The sequence below is a fragment of the Larus michahellis genome, chromosome 6 (genome assembly GCF_964199755.1).
Source record: "Larus michahellis chromosome 6, bLarMic1.1, whole genome shotgun sequence".
Taxonomy (NCBI): domain Eukaryota; kingdom Metazoa; phylum Chordata; class Aves; order Charadriiformes; family Laridae; genus Larus; species Larus michahellis.
Genome location: NC_133901.1, coordinates 53,388,710 through 53,407,171, shown reverse-complemented (window position 1 = coordinate 53,407,171; position 18,462 = coordinate 53,388,710). Strand labels below are relative to the sequence as shown.

At 39.5% G+C, this 18,462-nt stretch overlaps 1 protein-coding gene across 3 annotated transcripts in view; it reads left to right on the top strand.

Moving 5' to 3' along the window:
• The window catches only part of VSTM4 (V-set and transmembrane domain containing 4), a 39,816-nt gene extending 25,522 nt beyond the window's left edge, over window positions 1-14,294 (top strand). Inside the window, exons 7-8 of one of the 3 annotated variants that reach the window (XM_074591192.1) lie at window positions 151-212; window positions 11,648-14,294. In XM_074591192.1, coding sequence (XP_074447293.1) covers window positions 151-212; window positions 11,648-11,773 — 188 coding nt within the window. In that variant the 3' untranslated portion in view covers window positions 11,774-14,294. Of the gene's footprint in view, window positions 1-150; window positions 213-4,184; window positions 5,568-10,682 lie in introns of those variants that run through there. The other 2 variants (XM_074591195.1, XM_074591193.1) reach the window with 2 other exon arrangements.
• Window positions 14,295-18,462: the final 4,168 nt, after the last annotated feature.

Genomic DNA, 18,462 nt, shown 5'->3' with positions numbered 1-18,462 from the left:
GTAAAATATGTTACCGGAAATACAGTTAAAGTACATGTATTTGCTCTTAATCCACTATTAATCTGTAATTTATAAATTGATAATGCATATACTAAAAATGACAGTGAATCATGATAATATGAAATGATCCCTTAATATTTATTTCCATAGCTCCAATAGCCAATAATTTTACTAAGCCCAAGCTCTTGAAACCTCAAAGAAAATTGATCCTGGTAAGTAACTTTATATGACACTATTTTCTCCATATTCTTCTCTTTAAATACAATTGCTGTTATGCTGCCAGAACTCTAGGTTCAGAAACTATAAATTGGCTAAAAAATCATACAAATCCTTTTTTTTTTAAGTAATACTTTTTCAAGTGATAAATTCTCTTGGCTCTTTTCATTTTGAGCATTAGGTTACACTGGGTTATGTTTCCCAGCTTTCTAGCAGTCATAGCGTCTACAAATTGAGCCTGTTCTTAAATGAAACCTGCTATTGATTCTCACATGCTTCTGGCAGCTGTTGCTTTGGAAAAAATACCGGTTACTGATACAATCACAACTGTACTGGTCACGCTGCTCTTGAGACTTTTCAAGTCAGAAATGGGGGCCCTGGTTCTGGCCTACGGTGGTGTAAGTCAGGAATAACTGAAGTTGCAAGAATGAGTTGTATGTTTATAGCTCATATTAAGGAAAAAAACTCCAACTCATATGACAGTTTCTGTTGAATATGTTTCTGTTTGAAAAAAGCCAACCCTGCAGATAGATGCCAGACACATCAAACAGATGGAGAGATGTTTCCCTTAATTACAAAGCAGTACCTGGACAAGACATCCAGGGATCATAGAGACAAGAGTTTTATACCAACTACCTTCAGCTGCCTATATAAAGAGGGTGGTCTACTAGATTCCCTATATAATCAATAGGAAGAGAGATGAGTTAGAGTTGGAGCCTGATGCTCCTACTAGTTCAGACTAGATGCTCTGAATTGCCTTTGGGGGATCTTTTCTCCCTTCTCTGGCAATAGAAGGAGCCCAGAGTGACTAACTCCCTAACTTAGGTGAAGGAGGGTGCCTAAAGTTAGGCCATGTGAATAACCCAAATGCCTCTGTGATGGCTTCACTTTCAGATGAGGGTTAGCATCAGCATCAGGGGATGACAGCCGCCCTTTGCTGCACGCTTACTGCATTAATCACTGCGCCCAGGCATATGGCTCCATCAGAAATCAGTTAGTCTTCAGCCCTCCTAGGAACAGCTCTCATCAGTTAAAGCACTCAGACTCTTCCTGCAGGTCAATAAAGCACATCAACACATGCTGAACTTGAGGTAAATCTCTTTCCAGATGCTTTTTCTCTCTGGAATAAATCCAAGGATATGGGCCACAAATAGCTGTTTGCTCTTCCCTTTCTGCTACATGACCCCAGTCAAGGTTCAAACTCTTTGGAGGTGAGCAGGAATAAAGCCTTTTCAAACAATGAAATTAGCTTTGTTTTCCCTTGCGTGACTGCAGATCTGCATGCAGCCAGGAGACTCGGTTTTAATGCCTTGCTGTCGGACTCGAGTCTGGCTCTGCTATTTTCCCTTTCATATTTCACCTCAGAGTGCACCTGGCGAGACATCTCAGCCTGCAGAAAACGCACAATCCACGGACATGAGTTAGTTTTAAGTCAAAAACTAAGCCAACAGATATTATCCAAAGGATTTTCAAGAACAAAACTCACCTACCAATACTTTAAAGGGCCAAGTAAACTAAACCCATGTCAGTCTATAAGGCACATTAAGAAGCTAAGCAGGATACTCCCCAGAGCCATTTCCCATTTCTGTTCCTCTTGCCTGCCTTTACAACACAGTTGGTTAAACCCCTATGTTTTACGTTCTTAGAAAAAAAAATAAATCACTTTTTCTGTTTTTAAATGATTTTTCAGTGAGGAACTTGAACTAATTGCAGTAAAAGAAGTTTCAACAGAGATAGAAAATTGTGATAATTACAGAGAAAAAAGAAATATCAAATTCATCTAAATGAAACATTTTATTGATTTTCAGCATGCTTGCCTCCCCATTTTTTTAATTCCCAAAAATTTCTCAGATTTTAAGTTTTCAGTCTGCTTTGGGGCAAAAAATACTATCGTCATCCTGCCATATCTCTGCAGGATAAAAGACTTTTTCCTTTCCAACTGTAATTATTGCACAGCTGGTGTCTGCACTAGGTCTTTTTTCATTGATGGCACATAGTTACTAGGTAATTGTCACTGCAAAGACAGACTCATACTGCTGTGTTTCCAGACTTCTTCTGCAGCTTCCCTGTGCAACCCAAGGAAGGTACTACACTGAGGCACCAGGAGAATATTCTAGAAAACCTAAGCAAACAAGCTAGAGTATAAGGGAACATTACAAAATAATTCCAGTGTTTTGGGAAATTTTTTGTAATAATCTAAATACCAGGAAAATTATTTCCAGAGGACATGTGCTTCTGGTTTCTTGAAAGATGTTTATAATAAGCTGGAGAATTTCTTTCATTGTTAACGTGCTAGAGTGGGTTGCAGTATAATTTTACAAGAATACAATAACCTGGATAAAATATGGACATAATCTCAATGAAAATTAAAAAAAAAAAAAAGAGAAAGCCTAATATTATGTTCAATTGCACAGCCTCGAGTAAAGCCTTTTAAAAACTCTGCTTAAGTCATATTGCTTTTGCTTTAGCCAGAATAACAATTCTATGCTCCCCTTGTTGCAAAAATATTCCCCATCAGTGTCATTCTCTATTAGCATCAATGAGAAATGTGTACAGATCAAAGGAAATAGAGATGCTGAGATGAAAAAAGGGATGGTTTTTATAGCATGCAAGAAGCACGGAGAGTCGTTAGGAAGAAGAAAATTCCAGGGGCCCGCAAATTCTGCTCTCTGAGGGCTGTTCTACTATAGCCTTAAGTACTTAGCCCTTTGAGTTGGTAGAGATAAATCTTATGCTTCCTCAACCAAATTTTCTGGTAAGCTTTTCATTGCCTCCTAGAGATTAGTTGTCATAGCCCACGTGTGTCAGTTATAGAACATCATCTAAATGAGCAGGTTTCAGTGTCTTTTCACAAAGGTTTGTACCACCAAGCTTAGGAGCTCCTGTGTGATTCACTGGAGCCAATGAAAGGATGTGAGAATTCAGGTTAAACCAAATCCTGCAATCTTTACTTATGGAAAATTTTCGTTGACTTCACCATTGTTACACTAAATTTTAAGGGGAGGAATACCTGCACAGATAAGACAGGCTATAGGGAATCTTCCTGATTCTGCTGCTGACTTATGTGGTCTCTGCTAAGTCATATAATCGTCCCACTTTGAAATCAGCTAAATATATCCTATATTACACAGAATCACAGAATGGTAGGGTTGAAAGGGACCTCTGGACATCATCTAGTACAACACCCATGCCGGAGCAGGGTCACCTAGAGCAGGTTATTACAAGGCCAGATTCCCTTGGGCTTAATTCTTCAAACACATTGTACATGTGCACACAGTACATAAGAGTTGTCTTCTGCTGTTCCTACACTGACTAACGTCTTGAATAACCTTTTTACTGGAGTGTATCTGGCTTCTCTTGCTCCCCACCACAGAACATGTAATGCTCCTGCGTGACTTCTGAAGCAGAGTGCTTTCAGTGACCAGAGCTGAGCTATTTAAGAGAATCCTTCTACTTTCAGCTCATACAGCATAGACAGCATTGTTTATCTCAGCATGGATTGGATCACTGCTGGCCCAGCACCATGTGATTGCCGAGATTTTCCTTTGATGACGATGATGTAAAAGCTACATCGTCAGGAAGGGCTTATGGTTATCTAAGACTGAGGGAAATTTCTGGAAGTCATTTTGTTAACTTTGAGTGAAAGTATAATCTTTTGCACTCGTTCTGCCTGCCTGTCTGCCTTTTTCAGGCACCACAGCTTCCCTGCTCCTGCCATGTCCACAAAGCAGAGGGGTGTTGTTTTGAACAGTAACTTTATGTAGGTTTGACACCTGTGGAACTGAGAAGGCTGTGGCTTGGTCTCATCATCTGCATGTACTCAGCAAAATCAAGCTTTCAGCATTACACATTTAGCTCAGTGTCCTACACTAGTGTATACTCCTGAATCAAGCAATGAAGACAGGTGTTCTTAAAGCTGCTCAGAAGCTTAAGTTTTCTTCACCTGAAAAATCCTTTTGCCTTTTTAGATTTCAGGAGTGCATTTCCTGTTGTACCACAAACCAACCAGATCCAGTGTATATCAGAACCAGTGACCCTGGAGTCCTTTTGGGAAAGAGGACTAGATGTGCAAGTGAATTATCTGCAGTCTGATTATCACGTCAAGAGCTGTGAAATGTAAAGAGTGGCTTTTGGTTTTTGATTGCTGGGGAGTTTGTGCCTTCTAAGCCACACTCCAGCCTGCTGTCCTGCAGCTTCAGCCTCACAGAAACCTGGGAGCAAATTTACACATTGCAGGATTGTACTTGATGGATGGACTTTATTTTTTTCCCCATCTTCTTTCTCATCTTACAATTAAGCACTACGTCATTCAAAACAATCTTATATCATATGCATCAAGCTAGCTAGGAAAGGTAGGTTAGTCAGTTCTTTGCACAACTAGTAGGATTCCTCATTAGTCTTAACCTGTAGGTACCATTGGCCCTTTCCTTGAGAAAGAAAAAGGAAGTGAAATACATTACATTACAAAGGAAATAATTTGTGGATTCTGGATCTGGGAACAATCAGGTCTTCCTTTCTCCTGGACAATTTTAAATTAAAAGCTATGCCACCCTCTGTTAGAAGAGTTGTTTCCTCCACAATATGTAACAATGGGTGATGATTTACGTTTCCAATTTCTTAAGGCATTATTGATCTCCACAGACTTCAAGTAACATTGTACATATGATATACAAAGAAATGGTGAACACTTTTTTCCTTGACTCCGTGTGATTCTTGAATATTTCCATCCAGTCCACATAATTTCTCTCTGTGAGATGAATATTCCTGTTTTTTTTTTTTTTCCACAGTCTCTCCTTAGGATGTGAGGTGTCCATAGGAACATGAATATCATTTACACATTCAGGTTGACACTCAGAACACAACATATTCAAAACTGCTGAGTTATGCCTGCTTTCCCATTCAGATTACAGGTTGCTATCTTTACTCTTAAGAAGGAACAGTTTGTATAAATACATAAAATCTCTTGCTGGAATTGTGCCGAGGCTTGTGTATTTACAAAATCCCATAGCAGATGATTTTTGTGTGATGACACATTTGGAGTAATAAAAGTGTCACCAGAAAACTGAAAACCTTTAATTACTTCCTTGGGCCTTTTTGAAGGATAAGAAGAAATCAGCCTGATTTCCAGCAGTGTTGGTTTAGAATCTAGGAATAACTCTGCAACTGTAAAAGGAATAAAGCATTAGCAAAGGTGAAAATGCTCTTCTCCAAAAGCTGTTAAAACACCTCTGCCAGGTATATTTAATTCTGCTAATGAAGAAAGATGGTCTGGCACACCCCTTAGTGTCCCTGCCTGCCCTATATTTGTGGGATTCTCTTTCTTTAAAATAAATTCATTCAACAGGATTAGTAAATTATCTTTGTCCCTGACTTTGTTATCATAACTTCTGTGGGATTCAGTAGTAAAATTTTGATGCAATACTGAAAGAGGCTTCACAAATTGTTGTAGATATTGTTTCCAGGGAGTCTGGGAAGTATTTTTTAGTCTAGCTAGTAAAAAATAGACATCTTAGTGAAAAGGACCTGTCCTTTTTAACTGATAGTGACACTAAAAGTCGTATTTCCTACTCCCCGTATTTTCCAATGTCATATTTCTCAGCACTGAGAAGACAATGGCTCCCTTGATATTTCAGCGCTCTTACTGGCCAGCAGTTGCATTTCTAGCAGATAACTCATCTTGCAGATCTAGCTTCAGTTTTTCATGAAGGTCTGCAGAGGTAATTTTTGAAGCTCCTCTCCTCCAGGGGAATCTCTGGCTTTCTGCCTGCAATCAAGACACCGACATTGGTAAACATCCGAAGCTCTAAAGAGGAAAAAAAATAAATCTCTCTCTTTCTGACTCCTGAGTAAAGTTACTACCTTGATGAGGGAGTCATCCCACCGAAGTTCATAGGGTTTGAGCATAAAGTGTATCTATGGCCCTGAGGAGCGCTACTGATTTCAGTACAAGACAGACCACACATCCTAGAGAGAGTGGTTTTCCAGTGTATACTAAAAAATAGGACTATCAAAGGCTAATCCTTTTCTCTCTGAAGCTACAGTGAGTTTTCTCACTGTTAACTTTGCAAAATCCTGCCTAACCCCACTGCTGTCTGCCCCTGCCCTGGTGACCCAGAGAAGGGAATTGCAGCCTGTCCACCAAACGTACTGAATCTTGCTTCAGCACACTCTTGCCTTCACCTCCATAACTGACCCTCCGGTGACAGACAAGCTGGCAGCCATAAGCCATTGCCTCCCACAGTTTCATAAAAGAGATGCTTATGAAAAAGAGATATGCAGAGGAAAAGATGGGCTAGCCCCTCTTCCTTAGGCTGCATGCAGTATGCAGTTTCCTCCTATCTGGGCATTCATGCAGAGAAAAGCAACACTCTGTCCCTGTGGCCAAAGCCCATCCAGTTGGCCTGGAGAGTCCTGTTTAGCCACTTTCTGACAGTGCGCTCAGGCTGTGATACAGGGTGCTCCCGAGCTGTGCCATCTGGACAGTATCCACATTTTTCCTGTGGAGCTCTTTACCAAGTGTGAATACAAAACACGATGTTTCTCAAATATGAAAGGGAAAAGGCCAAAGATTTGAGTTTGGCCTTTGCAAGAGAAAGGGAGAGAAAAAAATGGTAGTTCCAGCATGTGCTTGCTAAGAGCTACTTCATGGCACTAGGGTTTAGGGCTGCTTGCTTTGTCTTGTGGAATAGCCTGAAGAGAAGTGCAATTCCTAGAGACTGGATCAAAGAAACTTCACCACTACCTCTGGACTCTGTACCTTTTTCATTTGCATTTCCTACAGCATCCCCCTGGCACCGCAGTGTGCACCCAACATCACAGCGTGGCCAGTCCATTGGTGGCAATTTGCCATGTACTGGCAATCAGACCAGCAAACCTATGCATAATTGGCAAGGTTTTATCCTTGCTGACCTAACACATAACACCCATAACACAGGGCATGCCAGTGAGGGTGGGGTTTCATTTTCAAGTGTTACTGCAGGAAAACTGATTTACTAAAAATATTATGAAGTTCTGACTGGAACTTGGGACATATACTTACTAATTCCAGAAAAGTCAGAGATGAAAAATTCAATTTTGTCTATAAACATAATTTTCTTGCCCTGGTCCCATGTTACAATCATTCTGCGTCATATCCCGAACAAAAACATGCAATCGTATAGACACTGAATTCCAAGGCAAATGTCTGCAGCAATAGTTACTAAAATATTTACGATTGAAGTGAACCGGGAAGTGAGCCCTTCTCTGCTTATTTTTGATAGTAAACTAGAATCAGGGGAATTTTTTTTATTTATTTATTTTTTTAATTAGAAATTCACATCCATTTTGTCATCTTTGTGATAACTGGTGTGGTCATGGAACAGTGAGATTGCAGCAATCCATAAGTGCAGGTTGGCATCAGTTGTTTTTCCAGACAAGTTAAATTTATGAGGTGGTTATTTACTTGTTTTCTTCATAGCTAATTATAAATTTGGATAGAAGCGTTGTAGTTAAAACTTCAAGAACTTTCAGTCTGACAGTCTTCATGGTAAACAACCTTGAGGCTGCCAAGAAACAAAGCAGCTAAGCCTAGGAAGAGCAAAATTGACATTCCTGGTAATTATGACATAAAAAAATCATTAAAAACCCAACCCTTCTACGTCCTTTCTAATACGTTTATATACTGGACAAACCCAATAAAAACAAGACTAGTATACACATACTTTAGTCTCCTTTAAATATTCACATTGTAGACTTTGCAGACTGTTTATTAAGAAAAATGTTCCTATAAGTGAACTCTTTCAAACAATTGCCCTTGGGAAACTCTGTGACTGGAATAAACTAAAAATCAAACTGTAAGAGATCTGGAAGAGGAATTATTTTGCATGTGCCAGAAGATATGCTGGAAAGTGATGACTATTCCTAATGTATATTTTGCAAAGTGTGTGATCCTAAGATGCAAAAACAGATATACGAGATAAAGACTGTATCTAGAAATGTCACTTTGGAACAGAATTCTATTTGAAGAAATCATTCCAATATTATTTTAGAACAATGATGTAATTTTTCAGGAAAGGCTGTTGCAGACATAGAAATCCCAATGACCTCCTAAGTGAGAGCCAGGATGGAAAGAGAGGTGCATGGCCAGTCATTCATTGTCTTTTCCTCTTCTGTCCTAGTATCAGTCCCACCTATAACATCAGTTATTAAAGTCATGCTATTGTTCCAAAAAGGAGATGGTGGCAGGATTTCAGGTTTACACTGCCAAAACGCTATCCAATCCAAACGAGAGGTAAAATTGTAGAATTAGTTTTCTTTCCCTGCCTGTTCAGAAAAAAATTGGTTTTGGACAAACAAACCAGCAAGATTAAATTAAACATATGGTTGATAAATGAAGTACAGAAGAGCGTATAGAAAAAAAATCCTGGCTACCATAGGTACTTTAAAGTAGTGTTGGCTTCCATGCACTGTTATTACGCATCCTTTGCTGAAAACTGTATACCCTTCACAATTTTGAACCTCCTGTGTGTTTCCTCATATTTTCAATCAAATTATTACATACTAGAAATATGCATAAGGGAAATTATTCTACACATTTTATGGTGTGCTGTTGCTTGTAGCAGTAATTGAAGTACCTTTTCCACTTATGAAAGTACTAATTTTATTTGGTTTTATTGCTTTCCTAGATGCAATTATTTATTTAGTGTGTTTTGGCTTTATTAAATTATGTTTACTATAGGAACATCATAAAAATGTATGAAAGCAACACATCAGCCACTACTGCCCAATGACCTGTTTTGGGGAATCTAGTGTTATTTTTCATATCCAAACATAATAGAATAAAGTAAGAATAAAGAGATAATCTACACTAGAAAACAATGCAATTTTGAGATAATATAATAAAACACCTGGACAATATGATTTCATAAATCTTAGTTCTAAAATTTACATGAGCTGGGCGTTGGGTTGGCTATTTTAGGACATGTAGCATTTTCTAAATGGAAACATAAGATGAAATACAATTAAACAGCAAAGGGGAAAGCATGTACAGATTTAGCTTGCCCTGAGCAACTGATTTCTCCAGAACAATGAAAACATTTCTACTTCAAAAGATGCACTGGGTCAGTCTTAGAAAATGAAGAGTTTTACTCTGGCAGTGAACAACAGCAGGTTTGTAAAGTTTTATGAGATTCATTTTTGTTTTCACATGCAGCGTATTAGTCTGCATTTAGTGTCTGAAGTGACACCCACTGAAGTTGGCAGTGAAACTCCCAGTGCCTTAAAATAGAGACTAGGTGTGCTGTCATAGACAGAGAATAAAATCTTCAACATTTGCTGGTGGTGGTGTGATGTCCAGCCCCAACTTAGATTCTGCATTTAACCTCTGTACTACCTATTGAATAGCACATATAGTTTTGAAATCTCAAAAAGAATCTTTAACTTATCAAAAAAGGCAAAAACAACTTAAGTGCCCAGAAACTGAGGCTAATACTCTCAGGCTAGAAAGAGGGGAATATAAAAAATAATTAATTATCAGAGCAATTGACCAAGAGTTTTTTCTAACTCTTTAAGCCAAAGCCAAGATAGGACAGATGTCTTTCTGAACATTGTGGTTTAGTTCAGTACCAATACACGAACAAAGAAAAATAAGTGATTTTATTTCTGTCACATACAAGATCAGGCTGGGATCCACAGGAAGTCCTTTTACATCGTTACACCAGAAAATGCAACAAAAGCAGGAAATCCATGTTGTCAATAGTGGAGCATTTGATAGTGAATGATAACCAGAAGCTGAGATCAAATAGGACTACCCATGCAAGAGGGGGAAGGAGGGAGGGAAGACCATGTGAATAATCAAATGCAAAGATGACAGTCCTGCAGTTAGCCCTGCAAACAGCCTTACTCACATGCACAGATCAACTGGCTTCAATGACACCACTTGCAGCAGCAGCAGCTGCACAAAGTATTTCAGGATCAGATCTGCAGAGAAGAAATAAGATTAAATTAATGCTGGAAAAGTGTAAACTGATCCACCCAGAGGGAAACAATCTGAAATGCAGAGTGTGAGCAACTGTCAAGGCAAAATGAAAGGATTCCAGAGCAGTACAAAAGACAGGAAGCAGGGGAGCACAGGGACTGATTTTAGAGGATATTGGATGTTTATCTTTTTATCCAAAAGACAGTATAATAATTATTCAAGCACATTTCAAGGAAACAGGAATAATTTATGTTAAATCAGAAAGAAATGAATAACAGTAAATAAAACATAAAAGGAAACTCTTGACATTGGAAAATGTTGTCAGTTTCTTCATTATAACATTTAAGCACTATATGGAAAAATCTTGGTTTATGAACTTTGAGTCAGTTTTCAGTTTACAACTGGTAAAGCCTTTCTTGGTCTCAGAGGTTCTTTTTCTGTAAGGTATAGTCTTGTGACTGCAAAAATTTGCATGGCTGAAATGTTTTTTTGTTTTAATTGTCCTTTTTAGGCTTAAACTTGAGGACACCAGTTATATTCAGGTAGTCCACAGTACCCAAGAAGATTAAGGACCAAATTCTCCAGTTCTTCACTTGCACAGGGCTTTAGCACTTCCCCCTTCTTCAGAGAGCACAGACTTTAATCTTCTGGAGATGAAATGAAATCCATTTCAAGTACTAGGGCCCCACGTACAATTCAACAGAAACTCTTTTGTTTGTTGCTATACTTTCTGAGGTGAATTTGATATGAACAACCCACTCTCAACTGATGAGCCAACACACACAAAGGAACACGAGAGAAGACTTTCCTTCCTGTGCCTGAAGTCCCCAATAGCAGCAGGCAACTCTTCTGTCACCCTCGTGACATTTGTTCAGTAAATTTTCTTGATAACGTGTCTCTTAGCTAAGTTTTATAGTTTTAAGTCTAAAAGTCAACCAGTGTAATACATCAGACAGCTTTGGTGGTATGGCCTTTTTTGCTGCCTTCTACATATTTTTAACATGTTTTTTGGTTCTGTTAAGAAACATAATGAGAGGTACTTTGAGTGGCTGTGATTAGAGATGTAACTGGTCCAAGGTTTACAGCTGGGAAGTAAATCTGGCATATATATTTCAAATTGTGAAATCTGCAATAACTAAAATTAAATTGGGAAATTTAGGATTAAAAAGGCTGAACATTTTGCTAACACACATCTTTCAAATGAATTGTCAAATTAAAATGTTTAGTGTTTGAGAAACAGGAGAAATTGGTAATGAACTTGAAAATCCTACTATTTCCTGTTTCTTGTTTTTAATACTATTCTTGTTTCATCTTCTATGAATTAACTCTAGTGCAGACTAAACTGATTAAAAGCATAGTAGAATTGGCATGTGTGAAAGAAGAAATACAGCCCATTCTACAGAATATTTAAGGCATCTTTTACATTCAGTGGGAACAACATTATTAACTGTAATTCTTTTGGTTCTGTTTTTCTAGCCAAAAATTGCAGAGGAGAATTTAACATACGCTGAACTTGAACTTATGAAGCCGATTCAGGAAGCCAAAGGCATTCCCAGTACGACAGTCTATGCACAGATACTCTTTGAGGAGAACAAGCTGTAATAGTTCATGCCTGTATAAATGTCCTTTGTCTGTGTTCTATTTAATTCTTGCTGTGCTGTTTATTTATAAAAATCATACAAATGTTCTTATTTTTTTATTTCCATTCATGCACTTCTATTTTTCTATGAGACTTTTAAACAAAATGTAGTTGAAAGTAATCATAGAAAAGCAGCTGGTCTACAAGTGACATCCCAGAGACACCCTTTGCAGTGTTCGGCCCCCCTGTTTTAAATGGACTGAAGTTCTACCTGGGGCATTTTCAATACTAAGTATTATTCCTTCTTTAACGCTAATGTGACGAGTCCAGCTGCAAACATCATCATCTGAGCAAGCCTCAGAAGGACTAGTGGCAGGATCCGTGTACATCAGCCTGCTTCTGAAGACAAAGACCACTGACCAGGAAATTTGTCAATTTAATGTTTTTCCCATCAGAAAAATATTAATTCAGTAAAGCTGAGACTTTTTTCTATAGCAAAGGAAAAGCTAAAATTACTTTTTCTGCTATCCAGATATAATTATCAAAAGAGTTGGTTTTCTGTGTTTTCAAATTCCCTTTCTAAATGACTTTGTATTTAATAACTCATGTTACTTTTAGTAAAGTTCTTCTTTGGTGCTTGAAATCAAACACTTCAAAATAATCCAAAGGAAACATTCATAGTTAAATACCAATGATTTGAGGAAGAATATTTATAGCTTGGGAACATTTTCCAGCATTTGGTATTTTTTAGATTCTGATTTGGAATAGGAAAAATTTTGATAGCAAGTAAGACTTCGACACAACCAGGACACTGCTTTTGGCCTTGATGTAGATTGGTGCTCCCAAACTTGCAAAAGTTTCCTCCTGTGGCCTACGTTACTGAGCTGCTGATCTAGAGGAAAAACTGTCACAGCTTCTCCTCTAGTACGGAGCAGACTCTGTTAACACACTGCTCGCTCACTTTGGAGTTCTTTCTTTGGAAAGACCAGGGCTCAGGAGATAGGGAAATGAGCCTAAAGTAAGAGCACAAAATACTCATCCTTTCGTCACCTCTTGATAACTGAGAAGAGATTCTTCTTTTTCCTTTGACACACATTCATGGAAAATGGGCTATTCTGTGGCATCCTGGGCATTTCAGTTGTAAAGGATAGGCAGACTGGTGTTTTCAAACTCCTAAACCTTCAATGCCCAAATTCCACCAAAGGTCAGGGAGGGTTGGGTATGCAACATCTTTCAGCCCTTGAGAAGCTTTGCCCTTCAGTAACATCAGAGTTAACGGAGACATAAAAGCATGGGCTCTTAGCTCACTCTCAGACCATGAAGAACTGATACTTCCCATGTGCCAGGTCCTCTCCTGGTCTGGGAGGAAGTCCCTCAACAGGCCACACCTTCAGCAGTATTTGGTGCTGATTTTGGAGGAGCACTTGCAGGCCTTAGGTTTTGAAATCCTAACCAAGGTGATCCAAGTTGCTTCCTCCTTTATAGGTCAGGCCTTTTTAGTGATACAGCAGCTTCTCACCAGGGCTCAGAGCACAGCTGGGAACCATCGCAGGAATACTCATGCCCTTATTCCTGTCACTGCATGGGAGCGTAGGAGAGGAGGGCAGGGTGACAATGCAGGGATGAGGACATGCAACAAAGGAAGAGAGCACACCACTGCCTTTTGCAGGTTTTCACCAGAATAAGTGAGTCTGCATAAACTGCTTTTTAACTTTTTTTGAAGAGGAGTAGAGATTAGGTAACATACATAATCCATTACTGTGTAGCCAGGATGTGTAAATGTAAAATTCAGTCACTTGCTTCCATGTTAGATAAATGTCTCTGGTATAACAAAAGAATTGAAGAAAAGCTTGTCAGGCTGGCCATTATGTACAGTACTAATTCCAACTCTAGTCCCTCATCAAGATAGTTCTTTCCAAACAAAGGCCAGCTTTTATCAATAGGTTTGCTAGTAATTATTTGCATTTTTAATGTTTGCATTTGTGAGCTGTCAAGAAAGTGTTTGTTTCACCTTTTCATTATCCAAGGAGTTTAATCACCCACCAAAAGGGCATGGTATCTATCCTTATTTTCTGATTGGGTGATGGATTTTCAATGACAACAGCAATCAACTCATTGACCAGAAAGAAATTGGTGCTAAAGAGTCATCAAACATTCAGGGATCAATTTTGGAACAGCCAGAGTTTGACTGACTATTCAGAGAGGACAACTCTCATGCAGACAGCTGTAAGGAAGGCCTTAGAAAAGTATAGAACTTATTAGTGATTCATTTGGAATTAAAAATAGAACCCTAACACATTAATGAGTTGACCACTTAGGTGTGAAAACTTTCTAAAGTTTGGTATATAAACATTCCTTTTACATACAACGGGCCATTGTGCCCATTGTTCAGAAAATCCTCTACTGTATGTTTATGTCCAGTATTTTAATGAATAGCATTCTTTGTGTATCAATAGTCTATATAGTCTTGTTTATGTTTGATATCTAATTCCCTAAAATAATAGTTAATTAAGCTAAATAAATTACCTATTTTGTTGAGATTCATTATCTTAGTCTGTGTAGGATTTATTGCTTGCTAGAAAACGATTCAAGGATATGTGTTTATCTCATACTCAGCATTTAGACAATCCGAATAGGTAGGAATTGAATTTTTCATTCTGAAGAAAATTCCGTGATTTTAAAATGTTTTCCATTTGTGACCAACTTCAGATGACAGCAGAATCCTGAAAGGCAACAGACCAGCTGAGTGAAAGGAGGCCAGAAATACTACTTAGGAGAACACCCATCTTCCTGAGTAGACATTTCCTATGCTTTTTCTTATGCAGTGTCCACTCAGATTTAATAAAGTCAGATCATGTCATTGGAGAAAGAAAAACATCATTCTTTACCTTCCAATTAATTGTACATCTTTAAGTATCAAAGCAACTCACTTGAAAGACTATGGAGAAGAAAATTTCACTGAGTATAATGTGCTTTAGTGGGAGAAATGCAGAATAAGTTGGATTTAGCTCCTTCTAACACGAACTGCCAGGCTGAATTAATCTCTGGCCTAACTCCCTCTAGCTTCAGCAGAACAGCAGCAGAGCTGAATGTGGTCCAGTGCTCTTTTACGGCAGGAGCTCCCATGAAGACTCTTAATATCTTATTAAGCAGCAGTTGGAGTCTGCTGAGTCATACTATTTCGGTTACTCCTCCTGTTGTCATTGGTAAAACACAGCCTAGTGCTGAAATTTTAACAAATACAGCTCTATTAGCTTCACACCAATTTAGTATCAGACTGTTAAATGTTAATGTACTGCACCCTATAGCTTTAAATAGAATTAAGAGATGTTTACAGCTTTGGCTAAATGCACCTTGTTCCTCCACATTAAATTTTATTACTAGAATCCTCCATCAGCAAATAGGAGTAAATCATATTAGTGTCACGGGCTGTGTGTGGGTTGATTCTGCAGCCCAAGGAAAAGGTGTTTTATTACTCTTTATTACAACTTTCTAATTGGTAGGTGTGGTCAGAATGTCATTATCTCTGTAATTACAAGCAAATTATTTGTTTTAGAATAACTGTAACATAATTGTGGGGTTCTCTTCATTAAGACGTTCAATCAACTTGTGTCCTTCGCCAGGGTTTGGCCAGGTTCTGCTGGCACAGCAGGACTCAGACCAGATGAGGTCTCATTTGATGTTTGATTTGTAGGTCAAATTCAACTTTTTGAGGGCTTCCCCAAAACAGCTCTGATGAGTGACATCAGGGTGCAAAGATCCTTTTTGGTTTCAGGCTACCCTGCCAGGGTAAAACATAAAATTCCACTGCATAACAATTACTCTTCTGAGTTTCCTGCACTAATCTGAAATATACTCATTTGGTGTGCTTTGTTCCACCACCTGATTTGACTCCATTTTATTACCTTGGTTGGGAGGTAGAGTAGATCGAGAGAATGCACGTCAATAGAAGACTCCGAGTTTGTGTTATTCCTCTCAGAAAAAGAAGACAAAATGGAGATGGCACAGATTTTGAGATGTCACCTAGTCTATCACCTGATGTCAAGGCTGGACCAACTCAACCTGACTTAACCTGGTAGAGGCTGATCTAACCTCTTAGAAACTTACCATGATAAGGTTCCATACTCTCCTCACCACCCGTTTCCACAGCCCTAATCATTCAAAATGTTTCCTAGCATGCAGGCTGTATCTTCTTGCCTTTTCCCCAGTAGACATACAGAACATCTTACTCTGCTCTTAACAGTGTTTTCCGTATTTGAAGACTATTGAAGGGACGGTCAAAAAGAGAATTGTCAACCTCAGTTCTGTCAGGCTTTCCTCTTGTAAGGAACAAATGATTTCCAATACTGCTTCTATGGAAAAGATTAACAAATTATTCCACAGAAAACAGCCCAGGAAATTCAGGGAATGGTTAGATTAGGTTCAGTTCTGAGCTGGCTTCCCAGATTGCATTCTGAGTGCAGCCCACGCAGGAAAATGCTTGCTGAAACACCTGAACAAAACACACCATAGCTCCAACACATGGGTCTCAAACAATCTCTCCCCCAGGCTGCCCCAGCTCTTTCAGCAAACTTCACAGCAGTTTCACATTCCAGCATTTCCACTCAGAGTCTACATGCTGAAGCAATGTGCCCTACTGACTGCAGAGCCATAGGTAGGGCAAGAATCCTACCTGTCTTGGCACCGTATTGTGTCAAATGTCTCTTGTTCCTCACCAGCATTGCTGGATTGTTTGCAAACCCCACAAGAGGCTTTTCAGTCTTTAACCACCCCAGTCAGAAATGTTCTGGCAGCCCTTTTTGAGCCTCCAAGCTGAGAACTGCTCAGGTTTTCATTTTAATACATAACACCACTAGTCACTGCAATTGCATTTCTCACCCCTGTGCAGGACCTGGGACTGTCTTGTACCTCAGAGCAGGGAAGCAGGAGGTCATATGTACAGAGGCCCCAGGCAAGCTCACTTGGGTTCTGGTCCTGGCTAGGGAAAAACTTTGGGGAAAGGGACTTCTTACCTCCCTGCCTGCCTGTTTCCTGTGCCCCTCTTAAACGCAAGCTGTTGAGTCAAACTCAAACTTTCCGTCTTGGATTTAATTTGAGTTGTTAAGCCATGTTAAAAATCCTGTTTATCTTGTCTGCAGCAATATTTTACCATAAGGAAGAGAATGAGAATACAATGGTGCATTAGGGCTCTGTACATGGAGCTGCACGAGACAAGATCACCTTTGGGGGCTTTTGCCTTCCTGTTCTGGGCTGGCATGGTCTTAGGCACAATTGTCGGCAGATACAACACTTAGCTACCCACAGCCCCACGTCTTTCTCTGAGAAATTAGCCATTGATCCTTTCGGATTATCCGCAGGAAAGAGGAGTCCCCCAGGAACTTCTCTGACTGCTAACAGTTCTCTCCTGACAACACAGGGGAGAGCACAGCACAGAACCAGAACATCACGTAAAATATACAGAGCAAAAACCACATGGGGGTGGGCAACAGTTATCACTTTCAAACATGGTAACTGGACATGTGTCCTCCACTTACCATAAAAGCAAACAAGGAGTCACCGGACACTGTTCAGGGATGCTACACCACTTCTTCCACCTCTGATGCTGCCTGCTTTGTGCAGGAACTAGAAGGGAAACTGCTCAGCATCATCTGTGAAGGCATTTTTCAGGCAGCCAGTTAAACAGCTTTACAAATCTCATTCCCCTGCACCACTCCTGTGGGAGACAAGTAAGTGGAGAATCCTGGCCTAAGTACCCAGATTGGAGAGGATCAACAAGGTTGACAGCCAGCCATCATTATTCTATATGGCACCTCTATGCCTTAACTGGTCCTGCCTTGCAATGGCACTCCGCTCTCATGGGAACACGTGCCCTTCAGATCCTTCAGGCAAATATAGCTATGCTCACTTCTACCTCTACTTCCTCCTTGCTTGCTCTGAAAGAGCAACCAGGGGATAGAAGAGCTCTGTCCTGCCAGGGAGCTAACTCAAAAGACAAAATTAGTAAATCACTGTGCACATGACGACAGCAAATGGCAAAGGCCACTCCTATGTATCACTATAAAAAATAACATTAATTGGGATGCTTTGCAATTTCCTGTACAACCCATAATTAGGTTAGATAAGAAACTAGCAGTGTCTAAGTGCTATAAATGTCTAAATTAAGTTATTTTGAAAGTGCTTGGCACTTTGACATTTGAGAGTTCAGAGTAATTGGAGTATTGAAATAAAATTGCTTCTGTTATTTAAAAGGTCATTATCTTCTTCGGGTAGATATATGAGGACTATTTTCCACTCTACTGAGCCGTTCTATTTGGTACAATTAGACCTGCTTGAGTAGATTTCTAGTGGGCCTCCTCCCACTTATCACAGTCCCAGCACTGCCACAGGGAAGGGCCTGTAAATATACAGCCCAAACACAAGAGTATATATTCATCTCATAATCGGGCTCTGAAGAGCCAAGAGCTGCCTGGAGCTTCAGACACCCACCACGAACACCACAGGCTGCTACATCCATCAAGGTGGCAACTGAGTCCTTACACAACCAAAGTCAACAAATGTCAGGTTACAGGCAGAAGCCAGCATGCCAGGCAGACAAAGGCTTTGGAGCAAATCAGGATTTCACCTTCCCAACCAAATTACCTCAATCTGGCAACAACTCTCGTTCTTTCAATAACACTACTGGAATCCCTTGTTTACAATATGCATGGTCCCA